General features: G+C 51.3%; 1 protein-coding gene across 4 annotated transcripts in view; it reads left to right on the plus strand.

Annotated features, from left to right (window-relative positions):
• The window catches only part of ERN1 (endoplasmic reticulum to nucleus signaling 1), a 79,020-nt gene extending 62,953 nt beyond the window's left edge, over positions 1-16,067 (plus strand). Inside the window, exons 12-22 of one of the 4 annotated variants that reach the window (XM_025890136.2) lie at positions 1,442-1,633; positions 3,074-3,338; positions 4,098-4,188; positions 4,468-4,657; positions 5,453-5,552; positions 5,840-6,039; positions 6,494-6,641; positions 7,874-8,001; positions 10,308-10,431; positions 10,862-10,929; positions 11,471-16,067. In XM_025890136.2, coding sequence (XP_025745921.1) covers positions 1,442-1,633; positions 3,074-3,338; positions 4,098-4,188; positions 4,468-4,657; positions 5,453-5,552; positions 5,840-6,039; positions 6,494-6,641; positions 7,874-8,001; positions 10,308-10,431; positions 10,862-10,929; positions 11,471-11,683 — 1,719 coding nt within the window. In that variant the 3' untranslated portion in view covers positions 11,684-16,067. Of the gene's footprint in view, positions 1-1,441; positions 1,634-3,073; positions 3,339-4,097; positions 4,189-4,467; positions 4,658-5,452; positions 5,553-5,839; positions 6,040-6,493; positions 6,642-7,873; positions 8,002-9,920; positions 10,010-10,254; positions 10,432-10,861; positions 10,930-11,470 lie in introns of those variants that run through there. The other 3 variants (XM_025890137.2, XM_073883283.1, XM_073883284.1) reach the window with 3 other exon arrangements.
• Positions 16,068-17,743: the final 1,676 nt, after the last annotated feature.

Genomic DNA, 17,743 nt, shown 5'->3' on the forward strand with positions numbered 1-17,743 from the left:
CCTGAGAGGGGCCTGGACTATGGGCAAGGTCTGAGAAAGACGAGGGGGGCTGGCTGATATGGGGACCGAGATCACTGCAAGTTCACTGTAGGGCTCAGATTTTATCCAGAGAGAAAGGGAAGGAAAATTATGTAGCTGTTTAAGACTCTAGAGCGAAACATTTCGAGTTGCCTGTCGTCTTTGGAGGTAGCCAGTTAGAGAAGCACACTGAGTCCTAAGACAGGTATTTTGGAAAACTTTGGTGCCATAAGGTCTTGATCTGATGTTGATCTTATTAAAGTCACTCGTATCTACCACTAAACACATAGAAAATAAAAGTATAGAGAAGAAAATAAGACAGACCCTTAATCTAATGCCCAGAGATAGCCACAGTTAAGATTTTAATAATCATCCAAACTTGAACAGAGCTTTTAAAAACTCCACTATAATACTCTGAGGTGCATTTATATGGCAACAAGACAACCTTTTTAACAAACACTTGACCGAATATAACCAAGTGTTCCTGGTCACATGCTCAGCAGACATTCCTCAGCTGTCTGCTCCCCACCAGCTGTGCTGCCCCCACCCCATACACCATGGGAGTGAGGCAGCCAGAGGGGAGAGAAGCACAGGCAGAAGTCTGGGGGCGGGGGGCAGGGGGGAGGTGTGTGCAGGGCGGGTGACGCCAAGGTCTGGGCTTGCCAGGAGGCTGTGTGTTCGCCTCACTGGGCAAACGGTGACGGCACTCCTGGGACACTGGATGTTTGAGAACACATCGATGCATTTTTCGAAACTGTTCTTGGAGTCCTAGAGACTCCCGGAAGCTGAGATGGGAGGTCCGCTTTTATCTGGTTTAATTTTAGGCTTCCAAGTAAAATTGTCTTTAACAAAAGATTCTGATGCTTTTCAGAAACGTTGAAAAATAGTGGGATATGTGAGAAAAATGATTTTGCTTTTGGAGTTGCCCTGAAAGTTTACAAGCAACAGAAGCAAGCTGCTTTATTGTTCTTCAGCCACATGTGTGCACACGCAGGGTTTTCCTTTTTAATGTGAAATGGTTTTATTAAAGTGACTATCAACCTTTTCACCAGACTTTGTCACCGATGACATCAGAGTTTTCCCAAATATCAAATCTATCCTCAAAGGAGGATGTCTTTGCCTTTAGCGAGGCTTTTCAAAAGAATATAGGATCTGAAGGCCCTTCCAAAAGTACTGCTCTTAGAACTGTTTTTGAGTACTGATAACCTCACGGCAATAAAGCCTGGCCTCTCAAGATAGTCACTTTGATAAAGGCAGTGATTATTTGGCCATGTGATCTCTGGTGAGCTTAAAAAAAAAACAAAAAACCCAGCACATTCTACAGTATGATCCTTCCCAGTAGTCATGGCTACTCTTGACCATTTGGTTCATTTATATCTGGCCAGAAATTGTTCAGTGACTACATCACTCTGTCCCATACAAGGTTATCAACCTGGTTGACCAGACTTCAGAAAACGCGCCTACCACCGTTTCACAGGATGTGGAAGAGAAATACGAGCATGCACCTGCCAAGCCCGAGGCCCCCGTGGACTCCATGCTCAAGGACATTGCCACCATCATCCTGAGCACCTTCCTGCTCATCGGCTGGGTGGCCTTCATCATCACCTACCCCTTGGTAAAGCTGTGCCCCTTCACTTTGCCCTCCCGGGTGTTTCTGAACTTCCTTACTGGTCATCTGGTGTCCGTGAGCTCCATGCACAGCAACGCACATGGCAGACAAGCAGATACGTTTCCTTTCACATATCAAAGTTAGTATTTGCTTATCTTCAGAAACATTGTAGTTAAAAAGACACTAGTTTCTCAGGAAAGGACAGTTGTTTTTTTTTTAACCTATGTCTTAGAGTTAACTGATTGTAAAAGCTGATTTGTAAACCTTGCTTTTGCAGGTCATTTCAAATAGTCAACTGTATTTTCCTTTTTAAGAATAGGCATGATAGATGAAAATCCACTTACCAGCTAGAGTGAAAAAGGCGGCATTCCTTCCACTTTCTATTGGAAATGAGTCAGCTAAGATTACATAGTTGAATAGGTTGTCAGTTGGATAAAACATTCTAGAATATTCCTTCATCAGGTTGCTCAGAGCACTGAAGTGTCATCACCTTAGAATACTAGTGTCCGGGAAGCTCATGTCCCCTACAGGAATGGGAATGACTAACTCTTCCATTTGTGCAAATGGGTTCACTTGCATAGTTTTATATTTTACCTCACACAGTTCTATGAAGTCATTATTGCTGTGCCCTACCCACAAATGAAGAAGCTAAGCTCTGGGGAAGTTAAATAACTTTCCCAAGGTTACTCAGCTGGTAGGGGGCATTTCCAGGATTTGAACCCAAGTTCAGAGAAAGAGAGTGGGGGGGTGTACATGAGAGCCAGAAAACTCCCAGGGGGGATTGGCTACACAGCCGTCCCTTCAGTGACCTTCCCACACACAGGCAGTGATAATCACGGATCACTGCTACTTCAAATTATGACAACGAATTTTCCAGAATAGATGAGAGTAGGGGAGGTGGGGAAGGCAGCATGGTGAAATGGGGGGATTGGGACTTGGCCAGGCCACGTGTTTCAGCCACATCCAGGCTGTGAGGCTGTGAGCCCCAGCTGCTTCCTCTGCCTGTCTGGATTGGTGACCATCTGTGTGCCAACCTCTATGGAGTACACAACCGTGGTAGACAGCAAGCCCAGGTCTTCCTGTATCCACCATGCTCTGTTTGGTTCCTTGTTTGTAACAACTCCCAGACTTTCATAGAAGTCCCAGAATTTTAGAATTAAATGGACCCCCCCCCCCACCCTTCATCTGGCTTAGCCTCCACCTACAGCAGAGTCCTCCCTCTTGCCCCTGCTGGGCCCCTCCAGCAGGGGAACTGGGCTTTCCTGGGAAATACTAACTGGCAAGAACCCATCCTGCCTCCTGTGCCTTCTCACTGGTCTCGGCCTGCCCTGTGGGGTTCCGTAAAGGGTACCTGCTTCTTCTGCCACAGGGAGCCCTCCCTGCTGGCCTGCCTGTGTCCCTGGGGGAGCAGGCTGCACTTGTCTGGACGTGTCTCTCTCTTCCCAGAGCATGCATCAGCAGCAGCAGCTCCAGCACCAGCAGTTCCAGAAGGAACTAGAGAAAATCCAGCTCCTGCAACAGCAGCTGCCCTTCCATCCACCTGGAGACATGGCTCAGGATGCTGAGCTCTTGGACTCGTCCGGCCTATACTCCGAGAGCTCGGGTACCAGCAGCCCCAGCACGTCCCCTAGAGCCTCCAACCACTCGCTGCACTCCACTGGCTCGGCCTCCAAGGCTGGCACCAGCCCCTTCCTGGAGCAGGACGATGAGGGTAAAGCAAGTTGCTGTCTTCTCTTTCCTTTGAACACAGTCTGAGAACCATAAAGTACCAGGTCCTCCCGGGGAGTCTGCATGGGATTATGGAGTGCCATTTCTAAGGGTTCACGGTGTTCTCACCTCATTCCCTGTCACTCTGGCGGCCCCGGGCTTCCATGCCATCCCAGGGCCTTTCCCCCTCAGGGGCCCTTTGGGGGACCACCTTGCCCTCCCTCCATCTTGCTCCATGAGGGCTGGCAGTTGCTGCTGGCCAGAGGTCCATTGGGTGTCTGGCTTGAGAGCGTTCCTGATGCCAGCCAGGGGCCCTGTGTGACAGTGCCATTGTTGACCCACATTCCTCTGGGGGGTTGGCTCAGACTGGCCGTCTGGGCAATATTCTGAGGGGATGGATGCAGAGCTCGTGCAAGAGACCTGAGCCCCAGTCTCAAGCTGGAGGCCACTCCTGGCCTCTTCATTTGCACATCCACTGCTGCTCCCTGAAGGGTTCAGGCGCTAATCATAGGTGCATCTGTGGCGAACCCGTCTCCTGAGAGTAATGCAGAGGCAGGAATGGAGGGCAGGAGGCAGGGGAGGCCGAGGTCCTGGGCGTCAGTCGGGGAGTGGACCCCGCGGGTTCTTGCCTACCGCGGGCTGGGAACATACAGCCTGAGAGGTCCCGTCTCTGAATCTGAGCTCAGGAAGCTTGCACCATTCCGGCCTCAAGGTGTTTTAGATTGTGTTTGTTTAAAACCACTTCTTCCTGTTTTTGTCCCAGATGAGGAAACCAGCATGGTGATAGTTGGGAAGATTTCATTCTGTCCCAAGGACGTGCTGGGTCACGGAGCTGAGGGTACGATTGTGTACCGGTGAGTGGCCCCGGGAGCTCTGTGACTTCACCGCCTGTCCCAGTACCTGTCAGCTTGCGGGTGGCAGGCCAGGCTCCAGGGGTGCAGTGGGGTCACAGCGGTGGTGTGGTGCCAAGACGCAGGAGTTCACCTCTGGGGAGGAAGCGATGGTTGGTCAGGGCTGTGAGGCTCACAAGGCGGCTGCTGGCTCACGGGACAAGGAGCACGGTAGGTCCGTGGGTCTCTCGTCTCCACAGTCTGGCTTGCCCCCCCAACCCAGCCCCTGATCCTTGTCCTCAGGGGCATGTTTGACAACCGTGACGTGGCTGTCAAGAGGATCCTCCCTGAGTGTTTCAGTTTCGCGGACCGCGAAGTCCAGCTACTTCGAGAATCGGATGAGCACCCCAACGTGATCCGTTACTTCTGCACAGAGAGGGACCGGCAGTTCCAGTACATTGCCATCGAGTTGTGTGCGGCCACCCTGCAGGAGGTGGGGGCCCTGGGGGCGGCCTTGCCAGGGCCACTGCAGCCTTCCTCCTCCCGGCGGCGGTGGCTCGAGGGACTGAAATTTCTTTTTCTTTTATTTCTCTATATTTACTTTATTGAAGTTATAACATAGCCTACTCATTTTAGTGACCAGTTTGGTGCGTTTGACAGGGGCACACGCCCATTTAACCACAAACAATCCAAACGGAGAGCGTTTTCAGCACCTCAGCTTCAGTTGGGTGGGGCAATCTTTGGGTGCAGTTGGTGTCTGTCTCCCTGTGCCTCCAGGAAACCCGGCAGTTGTTCTCACCACTGGTCAGGGCTGGTGTGGGCTTGGAGGATGCTGGTTGAGGAGTCAGGTCTTTGAGATCCTCCAGTGATCTCCTTTTGCTCCGTCACCAGGCTGACTGTGAACCTCTCTTGGTGTTAGCTGGCTGCACGTGCAGGTTTACCTCTATGAGGCCATGAACTTGAATTCCTTGCTCTCTTACCTTTATCACTGTATACTAGTCCGCCAGAACTTCTGGTTGTTTAAGTGAGCCTATAGCTTCAGGAGAAAGTCTGTTGGCAAATGTGGATTTGGGCAGAGAATGTTGTCAGTAAAACTTCCCATTTCTTTCTTAAAATAGGAGCAAAGAAAATGAGCTGACCTAATCCCAAATGTTAAAGCAAAAAGCTGCAGGCGGGACTTTTCTAAATAAAATTGAATCACTTGAAAGAAAGAAAGAGCATGCTGTGCAGAGGGGCCCCTCTCTGCAGAGGGGCTTTGTACATGACCTGGCCATGGTGTCTCTTGCAGTACGTGGAGCAGAAGGACTTTGCCCACCTCGGCCTGGAGCCCATCACCTTGCTGCAGCAGACCACCTCAGGCCTGGCCCATCTGCACTCCCTCAACATTGGTGAGAAGCTTCCCTTTCCCAGGCCGCATCCCAGCTGAGGGGGGAGGTTGGGGAGGGTGGCCAACTGCTGGCGTGGTGCATCCCTCTGCTGAGAATCTATGCTTCATCGCTGGCATGCACGTGGGGTTTTTAGGTGGCCTTTTGACAATAAGAATTTGAGGAGGAACCTTTCATAGTCGCAGACCAGAACCCTTAGAGGTGGCAGCAGGCCTGCTGGGAGTCAGAGAAAGTGCACTCCCTGACACTACTCATGGTAAATATGGGACTGATCTGGAGCGTTCTATTAGTTCATAGAGACCTGAAGCCCCACAACATTCTCCTCTCCATGCCCAACGCGCATGGCAGGACCAAGGCCATGATCTCGGACTTCGGCCTCTGCAAGAAGCTGGCGGTAGGCCGGCACAGTTTCAGCCGCCGCTCAGGAGTGCCGGGCACGGAAGGCTGGATCGCTCCAGAGATGTTGAGCGAAGACTGCAAGGACAACCCGGTGAGCACTGGACACAACTCTCAGCCTCTTGCCTCTTCAGGAGTGACAGCCTCTGAATTTAAGACTTGGGGGCTGTGGCACATGAAGAATGACATTTCTTTGTCAAAGAGCTTCTGTGTGAACAGCATGCTGCTGGCACTTTCCATATGGTCTGCCATTCAGACGAATGAAAGGGACATATATGGGCAATTACTCTCCCCCCCGCCAACTTTTCCAGTCACTTCCAGCCCCAGCCCATCAGCTCTAGAGCCCACGTTCCCCGCTGTGAACGCCAACATGCCCTCAGCCCTTGCCGGGGGCCGGCGCAGCTTTGGGCACTGCCAACATGCTAGACGAGTCTCCTGGGACCCCTTCAAGGTGGGAGAAGCGGCAGCAACACTCCGGTCCTCACTGCTGCTGAGGCTGAGGATGAGAATTCTCCAGAAGGCCTCTCACACCCTGCCTCTCTTTTCAGACCTACACAGTGGACATCTTCTCTGCAGGCTGTGTCTTTTACTATGTGATCTCGGAAGGCAGCCACCCTTTTGGCAAGTCCCTGCAGCGGCAGGCCAACATCCTCCTGGGTGCCTACAGCCTCGACTGCTTGCACCCCGAGAAGCACGGTGAGCGGGCCGCAGGGTGGGAGGGGTCGGGAGCCACCCCAGCTGCCCAGGTGGACCCTTGGCCTGGAAGGGTGCCGGCTCTGTGCCCCCCGAGGCCCTTCTTTCCAACTGCTTGCCCTGTGGGCCTCCGTGAATTGATGACTCATTCCAAAGCTGGTAGAAGGTTGGGTAGGTTGTCTTTGGAGCACCTCCTCCTAAAGCCCGGCAGCTCTGAGGTTCCTTCAGGTCACCCAATGACCTGTGTGACCTGGGCAAGGCCCCCTTTGGGGACCTCTATTTTCCTGCTTGTGACTTGTGAGGGGTTAAGTAACCTGAGGTCCCTTCCTGCACCGACATTCAGGAAAACAGTCCATGCTCTGTAAACTCTTGTGTGCAGGCCAGTGGTCAGTGGGTGTGGTCTGGGCTGGGGACAGACAGGCTGGGTCTTGCTGTCTGGGTGCAGGGGCAACAAGTCTTTCTTCCTGACTTCAGGGTTTCCTGTGTTATGATTGACCCATGACACCCAGTGCCACCTTTTTCAAAAATTAAAACTGGGGCACCTGGGTGGTTCAGTCGGTTAACCGTCTGACTCTTGATTTCGGTTCAGGTCATGATCTCAGGATCATGAGATCGAGCCCCACATCAGGCTCTGCACTCAGCATGGAGTCTGCTTGGGACTCTCTCTCCATCTCCCTCTGACCCTCCCCTGCGCGCATGTGTGTGCACTCTCTCAGTCAAAATCTTAAAAAAAAAATTAAAACTTACTGTTTTGCTCATGGATTAATTTTCCTTATTCCCTGTAGAAACAAAAGGTTAGCATAAAGACCCACAACTCCTTTACACCATGATGAATTCCTGCTATTAATACCTTTGTGTATCTTATTCCAGTCTTCTAATTAGACAGGGGTGCGTCCTTTTGTAAAACATGGAGGTAAATCGTACATGCCATCGAACCCCTCTCCCTGTTGATCGGTGCTCCACAGGTGCTCCACAGGGCATCATCATTTTAAGAGCACAGCCCAGGACCTGGAGGCAGCATTACCAGAGCCTCCACTAGTGGGTATCTCCAATTACTCGTTTTCCCAGACCCGACCCCCGCATCAGCTGACGTTTGTTCTTAATTCCATTATTGCAGTGAGCTCCAGTCGGTAGAATCTTGAGTCAAAAGGCACACGTGCTGTTAAGGTTCAGGTATTTCACGGCGACTGTGGGCCAGTGATAATGAGTTCCTTGCTTGTTTTCCTCCTTTGTAGAAGATGTCATTGCCCGGGAATTAATAGAGAAGATGATCGCAATGGATCCTCAGAAACGCCCGTCCGCGAAGCACGTGCTGAAACATCCGTTCTTCTGGAGCCTGGAAAAGCAGCTGCAGTTCTTTCAGGTCAGTCTCTTGGGTTTTTGGTTTTGGGGTATTTTTTTAATCAAAAGCCTTCATTTAACTTCTCCCAGATTTTAAAAAACAGAGCAAAAGACAATGAAACAAATGACTCCTAATCCCATAACCAAGAGATAACCATGGTTGGCGTTTTAACATATTTTCTTCATATAGCTAAAAGTGTGATTAGGGTCAAACTGTATATACAATTTTGTATCCTTTTCTTTTTTCAGTACCTAATATTTTGATACAGTATTTCATTACAGTATTAATAGCATTAGTAGTATTTGCAGTAGTAAATGTAGTTTTTTTTGTTTTTGTTTTTTAAAAGATTTTATTTATTTATTTGAGAGAGAGAGAATGAGAGATAGAAAGCACTAGAGGGAAGAGGGTCAGAGGGAGAAGCAGACTCCCTGCTGAGCAGGGAGCCCGATGTGGGACTCGATCCCGGGACTCCAGGATCATGACCTGAGCCGAAGGCAGTCGCTTAACCAACTGAGCCACCCAGGCGCCCCTGTAAATGTAGTGTTTTAACATACTCTTTTTCCGTGTTAAAGTTCTAAATTTTTAATGACTCTGGTACTTCATCCTATGGATGTGCGATAATTTAAAAACCTTAGGTTATGGGAACTTTCAAATATACACAAAAGTAGAGGGAATACTATCATGAACTCCCCTTTATCCATTCTCCCGCTCCAGCAATTAATAACTGAACCTCTACTCCCTCCTCGAATCTCCACCTCAGATTACTGTGAAGCAAATCTTAGGCATTATATAATTTCATTTGAGTCTCCTAAATCTAAACATTTACTTACATTGGATTCTTTCTATCCTCTTTTACCTAATCTTTGTCCAGATCTCTTTTTGCTTACGTTGGATTCTGAGACGTGAAATTAATATGATCAGTAGAGATGAGCTCTGTTGGTGGTTTGGCTGTTTTAAGGCTTTGTGGTATTGCCCGCCCAGTGGCTATTGTAGAAAGGGAACGTGTTTCTCAGAGTCTTCCCCGGTGTCAGTTCAGCATAGCTCGTCAGAACACATCATACCCAGCACACCAGCTCTGGAAAGCAAGCACACGGGCTCAATGCTTTTCTTCCCGGGGCTGGGTCAGAGTGAAGCTTGGGTTTAGGAGTGACCATCGCCCTGTCCTGGAATCTGACTAGAGACTTAGCCCCCAGTATTGAAGCTCCTTGAGGGCAGCAGTGGTTGACTTCCGGTTCATTGCTGTGTCTGCACTGCCTGGCATGTGGCAGGTGCTTACTAAGTATTTGGATGGATTGGGAAAGTGAGGGTTTCGTGCCATTTTCCAGGGACAACATTAGGATTGTTCACTGTGTTCCACGGGTCATAACATTACAGTTCTGAGATCAGGTGTCCTCAAGGGACTTCTGGAAAGTAGCCAGGTTCCTTTGATGATGACAAGATGTAGAACAAGAATAAAGCTCACACAAAGGGACCTCCAGCCTACCGTGGGTTAAGATTTAAACTCTTCATTTTTCCAAGCCTTCTCTCATGTGAACACACATGTCTCGAGTTGTCTCAACTAGCCACCCCGGCTCTGCGGCAGAAATGTGTGTCTACAGGGCGTCCAGGGCTTTCCTCTAGGCACTGTAAATTTGAGAGTCAGCCAGTCTGGCTTCATCTTCATCAAAGAAAGAAGACTATGGCCAGTGAGTCTGTGCTGCATCAAAACCTGTGGGGCTCCTCGCTCCGTTTCCTCAGCTGCTGGACCTCGAGCTCGGCTTGGGCTGTGGCCCTCAGACACAGGGCAGGGTGTGAGGCTAGGGCAGGGCCTCCGGAGCCCACATGCTTGTCAGCAACTTTCTTCCTCTCAAAGAGGCCTTCATCCGTCTTTTCTAACTGTTTGTATGAGGAGTGCTGACCGGCTGTGGATCTGAGCATGTCCTGTTTCCCTGCATTGACAGAAAAGCCCAAGATGCAAATCAAAATTGAGCTGCTGTTGTTGTTGTTCATTGATGAACGTTGATTGCACTACGGCTCCGTGTGAGATGCGGTGTGTGTGCACAGGGGTGAGACGTGGGTGCGGCATTAGGGTTCGTGGAGAGGTGTGACCCCTCCCCCTGTCACGGGGTGGTCTGTGTGGGTCTCTCCCCAGTGAGCCACAGACGGGGCTACTCGTGGGAGAGAGGGTGACGGATTGGGAGGGACCGAGGCACAACACTTCCTGTCAGTCCTGAGGCCCGAGGCTCATGTGGCAGAGACCAATCTGTGACTTGTGTGTGTGTGTCGCTCCTCCAGCTTCCGGTCCTCCACACCCTGACCATCATCTGCTGCCCTTGTCACCCTCACAGGACGTGAGTGACCGAATAGAAAAGGAGTCCCTGGATGGCCCGATAGTGAAGCAGCTGGAGCGAGGCGGGAGAGCTGTGGTGAAGATGGACTGGAGGGAGAACATCACCGTCCCCCTGCAAACAGGTGACCATGCCGACGCCCCAGCCATGCATGTTGGCGGAAACATTTCAAGAGTAGTAGCCGTTTCTAAGAAGCTCTGCTGGTAGTTCCAGGCAGTCTGGGCTCCAGATCCTCCTCTCAGGGTTGAGGCTTTTGTGGGTGTGTCCTCTGGGGTTTGTTACGCTGATGTGGGTTTCATTTTCGTCTCTTTGAATGACAGGTTAGTGATGGGTGCCGTGCTCTTAATGGTTATTTGTACTTGTGGGTGCGACCCAGAGGTGGCATTCATAGCGCTGCCCTCGGTCAGGCTGACTCTGGGGGACACACTCCTTTAACCCCGAGCGTGGCGTAGTTCTATTGTGTTTCAGTCTGATCGCTCGTCCCCAGGAGCCCTGGGAATTTTTTTTCTTTAGAAATGGGTTTGTTACATTGCATTCCTTGTTTTTTCCCTTAGATCTGCGGAAATTCAGAACCTATAAAGGTGGCTCCGTTCGAGACCTCCTCCGAGCCATGAGAAACAAGGTAAGGGGCGTGAACCCCCGGTGGTCCCGGTGACAGGGGTTACAGCCATCTTTCTCCTTTCTGTTCTCTGTGGGTCCTTCTATTCGTACTAGAATTCTGACCTCGCAGGGCCAACTTGTTCCCTTAGACGGGTTTTCTCTTCCGGGATGTTGAGGTGAGGAGTTTCGCTCTGGGAAGCGGGCTGTCTGGTGTCATCTGTGGTCTCTGCTGACTTGTGTGTGCCCTGTTCCTGTCTGAGACAGCACGGCATAAACTCCCTTGATGGGGACCTTTCCACACGGATCTGGCCAGTGGGCCACTCCGGTAGGGCAGCTCCTTCCTGCCTCCCCAGCCCTGGGCCTGACTCAGCTCTGAGGCGCCCTCCTGAATGAGGGGAAGCAGGGAAGGTAGGCGGATGGACCATTGAGTATCTGAGTCTTTTCTCTTTGACAGAGAACCAACTGACGTTCTATCTTCCTTGACTAGCGAGAGAATCTTTTACCCATGCTTCCTGGGCTTTCCAGCTGCTAACCCCTGTGTCTGTGTGTCCGCCTGTTTGCAGAAGCACCACTACCGGGAGCTCCCCACGGAGGTGCGGGAGACGCTGGGTTCCCTCCCTGACGACTTCGTGCGCTACTTCACGTCCCGCTTCCCCTACCTCCTCTCCCACACCTACCGGGCCATGGAGCCGTGTGGCCACGAGCGGCTCTTCCAGCCCTACTACTTCCACGAGCCCCCAGAGCCCCGGCCTCCAGTGACTCCAGACACCCTTTGAGCCAGGGTGGTCCTCCGTTCTGGTGGCCCCAGCTGTGACTGTGGGCCTGGTCTCTACAAGCCCGAGCCTGACGCCTCCCAGCTTGGCAAGGAGACCAGGCTCCCCAAACCAAGTGCCTTGAGCTGTCCACAGTGCAGCCAGCAGGGGATGATGCCGACCCCAGGAAGCAGGAACCATGACCCGTTCTGACCTGTAGGGAGCTGGGAAGATGTTGACCACGAAAGTTCAGCAGTCGGGGGTCCTCTGCCAAGGAGGGCCCATTCCAGAGGCAGCAACAGAAGCATCCTCCGCCTTCTCCTGGATGCACTTGCTTCAGACCTACACTTTTTTTTTTCCAACTTCCTGTTTGATGTCAGCCTGTGGGCCTATAAGGAAGAGAGAGGAGGGAATCCCACGTTTTGCCTGTGTCCAGGACCAGGAGCATCTCTCTCCCTGGCCAGCGAGCCTAAGAAGCACTAAGCGCAGCTTCTGCTTGAAGTGGGGCTCCAGAGGTGAGGGGTGTTATGGAGGAGGAAGTCGTTCACAGCGTGTTGTTCCTGGGGACCGGAGATGCCTCACTCATCACGAACGCGCCCAGAGTTTCCCAGTTCACTCTGACCAGTGTTCCTTGGGGGCAGCAAGAGTCTTGAGTGTGAGGCGCAGCGTTGGGACAGGTGAGCACCACACACTGGAACACGAGGCCGTGTCTGCAGACCTCTTAGAAACGAAGAGGACGCTCTGTCCTGAGTCCACGGTAGCCCAGCACATCGGTGACCTTTGGTGGATTTGGGGGATGTTTAGGAGCATTTGGGGGCAAGAGGTGATAAGTTCCCCATCAAGAAGAGCAGCACCCAGGCAGGAACAGGCCTTTGGGACCAGAAGGGAGCAGGCCAAATGGGACACTCACGGCCACCCTGGGGGAGTCCTCGGCCAGCAGGTGGGCAATGATGCTCCTCCGTCCCTGGAGCCAGCAGGACGGCCCAGGGGGTCGGGAGAAGAGGCCAGGGTCACCCCGGGCTCCATGGGCAGACTTTAATGTTTCTCTTGGCAGATTTTAATAACTTTATATTTTGATCATACTGTAGAATGCTATGTTAGCATAAGTAAGCTGAACTTGAAGCTTCCTTGTGAAGAAGATAAATGCAAGATACATAATTCAGTTTTTATTTTGTGGGTACCAAAAGTCTCCACCCCCTCCAGAGAGAGCGTTCACGTTCAGAACATGCTCTGCTGCAGGAGTAAAACAGTATAGCAGGGTTATATACATCCATTAAACAACTTCAAAGTAATGTTCCCTAAATTATGTCAATATCTTTTTTTGCTAAAATTAGTGTAGTTTTTAACTTTAGTTTCGGTCAGAAATTCCTGTCTTTTCCTCTACCGAGAGCCTTAGCAGTTAAATGTGAGCAGGCTACAGTGTGGAGGTGTTCCCCGTGTCCTTTGTCCAGCCAGGGGAGTGGGTCCCCGTGCTTCATTCAGGGCTGGGGAGCTCGAAGAGACTCCACTCGGGAGTGAGGATGTTACTGACGGACTGAGAACTCACTGTTTCTTCTGTGAAATGCTTCCTGATGGTAGATTGGACTGAGGGCCACTCCTCAAAAGCTCTCCTTCTGTCTTCGTAGAATTCAGTTCCCTTCCTTTCATAATGCCCGGAGTCACTTTTTTCCTTAAATTCACATTATCCTCCATCTGCGTTATCCTCCACCCTCACCGGTTACCTCATCTAGACCTGGGAACCCCAGTGTTCTGGACTGGCATTGTGGTGAGTCTTCTGCCATACCGCCCGTTTTTCAGGAACCCGGCCAGATGCCTGCCCCCTTCCTGCTCTGCTGCATCCATGCCATTGTCCCTGTGGCCCTGTGGTCACTTTGCGGCCAGGCCTGAGTGGCGATGCCCCACCCCCCCCACCAGGCAATCAGGTGGAGAAGGTGCCACAAGTGACGGGCAGGCTGTCGGCTCTCTGTGCTGCTTCTGTCTTGTGGCCGAACGGTGTCGTTGGGGGAGTAGCCAGTCACTTCTGGCTGCCCAGGGTTTGTGTCGTCTCGCTGTTCGGGCCCAGCTTGTCTCCAGGACAACTGTTTTTCACATGCCTTTTCTGCTTCTCTTCATTTCTAGCCACCCACCTTCTCAAATTCATGTATTCGATGTGTTGGATTCTGGGTACTTGCGGGGTGAGCCAGGCTGGATCCCAGGGGCTGGGGATGCAGAGGTGAACAAGATAGGCAAAACCTCTGCTTTTGTGAGAGCGTAGAGGGAGAGAGACAACAAACAGTAAAGATCAGGGCTCCAGGAAAAGCTGTCCTCCATCAGCCTTCTCTCTGTCACTTTTAGGAACCTGGTCACTCCTCAGCCCCTCAGGTGGCTTGAAGAGGTCTCATGTGGACCCCGGTCGTGCAAACTGCCCGGGCATCCTCCGCCACATCTCTCTCGTCTCTAGAATCCTGGTTTCCTGTTGTGCTCTGCACAATGAGAACGTGTCTGTCCTTTGCTAGAACAGGGCTCTGCAGCCTTGTGCATCCTGTCACAGCGGAGCTATTTGATCTTTAGCACGATTCCTGGAAGGCTGTTTAACTTTTTAGAAGTATACTATCTTCATTGTCATGACAGAATTTAGTCATATATGTTGGGAATCCCAGGGACACTCTCATTAAATCCTGTGTTGAATCTGTCTTTGGCACGCCTGCCGGAATTTCTCCGGTTGCTTCTTGAGTCTTTTAACTGCAGTTTATCGAGAGCTCCCATGTCACTAGGCATCAGAGCACTTGCACTTTGGGGGATCATTGGTGTCCGTGGTAAGTCTCTAAAACCCTGGGTGCAGAGGGGCTCTCCCTCAACCCTCCCCCTCCGTGCCGTAGCCGTCCTAGGCTCTTCCCAGTGAGACCTCACTCTGACCCATTACACGGATTAGAAGATCCACAGGTTAGTGGGCCCCGCAAAGTATTTTCTTTCTACCAACTCTAGAAGAAAAGGCCTTGCTCAGAATCAACTTTGGGCAAGGTTTTGTGTGAATGTGATTTGTTGACCATTGCACTTCTTTCACACCACGGTGAAAGATGCAGTGGCTGCTGATCGGCCTCTCGCAGATGTGAGGGGCCTCTGGGTTGTAGGCCTTTCTCTTCTTGGCCGCTGTCTCTTCAGAAGTTGGGCTCCGGCTGGGTTTGGGTTTCCTGAGTGCTTTCGCTCTCCCGCTCTGTGTATTGGGTCCTCAGCCTGGAGGTCCTCGCAGAAGGTAGGCTGGTTCGCCTTCTGCTGCCTTCTGTGCTGCGAGCCCTGGAAGAGCCAGCACAGCACACCTGGACAGAGCCTCTCTACATTCTCTGCTCTTGTAGCGTCTGAACTCCTTTTTCTTCATATATCGCAGTGTCTCTTCCTTGCTGATTCCTTCACCATCCTGGAGTTGTCCTTGCAGCTGAGTGTGGCCTGGCATTGGCCTTTCCTGGAAGAAAGTCACTGGGTGTCCCATACAGATGAGCCAAAATGCCACCTTCCCAGGTTGGACTATGATCTTTTAAACCAAAGTGTCTCCTCATCCTGTACTTTGTTTTCTTGATGAAACAGTGATTTCCCCCACAAGTAACCCTGGTTCCAGTTTTTTGTATCTGCGCGTAAATCCTTTCTGTATTCATTGGGAAACCACAAAGAGCGCATCTGCAATGAGCCTCCCCCTGGGGCAGCCTTAACCTCCACTTCCGGCCAAAGTCCCCACCCCACTCGCCTCACGCTGTGCTCTGTATGTGTTTGGCGGGTACAGTGTTCCTTTTCAGTATCCCAAAAGCTGTGACGGGGGCATCCCCACTTACCTAGAGAGCATTACCAGTCAACCATGCGGCATTCTCAAATGCAAACCTTACGTAGTGTTCTTTTTGCCAGGACCTATTTATTTAACCTATTTATATTTATTTAATTTTTACTCTGACGTATATCCAGCTATAATTGCACTTGCTTTTAAAGCATATCTGATTTGTTTTGGACAACACACCCCTGACCATTTTAAAACTGGAAAAAGAAAAGTTATACTGTGTCCTTCCATGGGATGGACGCCTCACAGTAGTTTTATCATTAAAGGGTGAGAAATTTGGTCAGGGTAAAAATTTTATTTTTTGAGTGATTTTTAAAAAAAAATTCTGTGCCATTGTGTCTTCTCTGCGGACAGTTGTTTAATGGGTATGTGTTAATTGTGTGATAGAATCCTCTCTGTGAACCTACAATCCTCTTTTTAGCTTTATATTTTATAAACTGCCAGATTGTACAATTTTTATGTGTATTTTTAAAGCTTGATGTGAGGGTAATTATCTAAGTTAAACAGCCTATTTTTGTACCTCCTGTACAGTTTTATAATTCTGCTGATTGATAAAGGCGTCTTACGCAGCGCCAACCACAAATAAAGGTAGTTTTAGACCTGGAAGTCGGCTTCATCTTCTTAAAAACTTGACCCCTACTCTCAGGCCTGGGGTGATTCCTGGCTGTTTTCCCGGCTGTAGGGATGGTGAGGGTGAGCAGCTGACTTGGGGGGTAAGAGGGGTGCAGTTGCCCACCAGTGTCCGAGGCACAGTCCCGGGGGCTGCAACGTCCTCCTTGGTGACTACAGGGAAAGGTTCTTTGAAACCCTGCAGGGAGTCCGCAAAAGTATCGGTTTGGGCTGAATTCCAGGAAGCTGGCCAGGTTGGGACCAAAATGCCCCATGGTGAGAACGAGACTCCAGCAGAGTTTGGGGGTGGGGGGTGTACAGTGAGGAGGAACCGGGACCAAGAAGCCCGTGAAGGGGTTAGAACCACTTCAGTAACTCGGCCGGAGCCGTGCCGGGAAAGCAGTGACCTGAGTGTGTCAGGGGCACATACTCCATCTACCCACATGCCAAGGAATGAGCCAGCGGCCAGTCTGGAATTTAGAATCCTGCCAGTGCGCTTCTTCCTTTCCATCTGGTGAAAAAGCAGAGGAGGTTCCTCTCTCTTGGATCACAGGAAGGGACAGCTCACAAAGCCCCAGGACTGGCTCCTTCTGCTCCGCCCGCCAACGTCCCATCCCTCTGGCTCGGCAAGGCCCTGGGGGCGTGCCTGACAACCATGGACACAGCCTCTGAAGCTCTGGATCACGGACACACCCAAACCCAAGGGAGCTGCAGGATGCTGTTGATGCCCACTCACTGCCTCCTGCCACTCGATGGAGCAGCAGAAATAGCTCTTGGAGTCCCCAGAGGGCTGCGAGGCCGGAGCAGGGGCCACATTTGGAACTGGCCCAGGCCAGGGAGGGGGGCCTCTGGTAGCACCCTTAGCTGCCTCTGAGAACAGAGACAGGCGCAGGTCCTCAAGAGGGAGGCCAGCAGGTGGTCGAGACACTGGCATGGCCAGGGCGACAGTTCTGGGCCACTGAGGCAGGGTTTGCTGTTTGGCATGCTGAATCGGTGTTGGGCTGCAAAGAGGGTGCTTTTTTTCTGAATGTTGGATACATTTCATTAGGTAAATGTGTATATTTACACAACAGCGTTTCATCAGCAAAGGCACCGACTTGTACTCTTTCTATTATTTGTCCCATCTGTCATTTGTGCTGGGTGCATGCCTGAGCTACAAGAGCTCATGAAAAGAGCCAACTGACAGCCCCACCTGTCTGCCCTTCCCACTGGGCCAGGCACTGTGCCTGACCTTATTCCTCTCCCCCTGCAGACCAGCATTTCCCTTCAGATCAAAAACATACAACATCTCATTTTAGCGAGACACTGACTGGACCCTTCGCCAAGGCCAAAGATCGGGAGATGATCTCGCATCTGGGCCACTTAGCTGGGGGCAGAGGAAGCAGGGCTGGTAAGGATGTGGCAGCCCCTGGGAAACCATAATAAAAGATGGCAGGGGGTAGAGGGAGCAGTTTCCAGAAACAGGAGGGGCTGGGCTGGCGGACAGTAGCTGAGTGAACTTGGCCTCTGAGAGGGTTGGCAGGTGAGCCCAGTAGGTGTTCTTCCCTGCCCTCCCCAACCTTTGCCTCCCCCGGTTCAGCCAGGCCTGCTCAGCAACTTGGATGAAGCCACAGAAGTGTGCTCATTGGGTTTGGCTGCTGGCAACACAAACCTGGAAAGGGTTACTAATCACG

This window comes from Callorhinus ursinus, unplaced genomic scaffold (genome assembly GCF_003265705.2).
Source record: "Callorhinus ursinus isolate GAN/ISIS: 27379988/994484 unplaced genomic scaffold, GSC_fseal_2.0 scaffold50, whole genome shotgun sequence".
Lineage (NCBI taxonomy): Eukaryota > Metazoa > Chordata > Mammalia > Carnivora > Otariidae > Callorhinus > Callorhinus ursinus.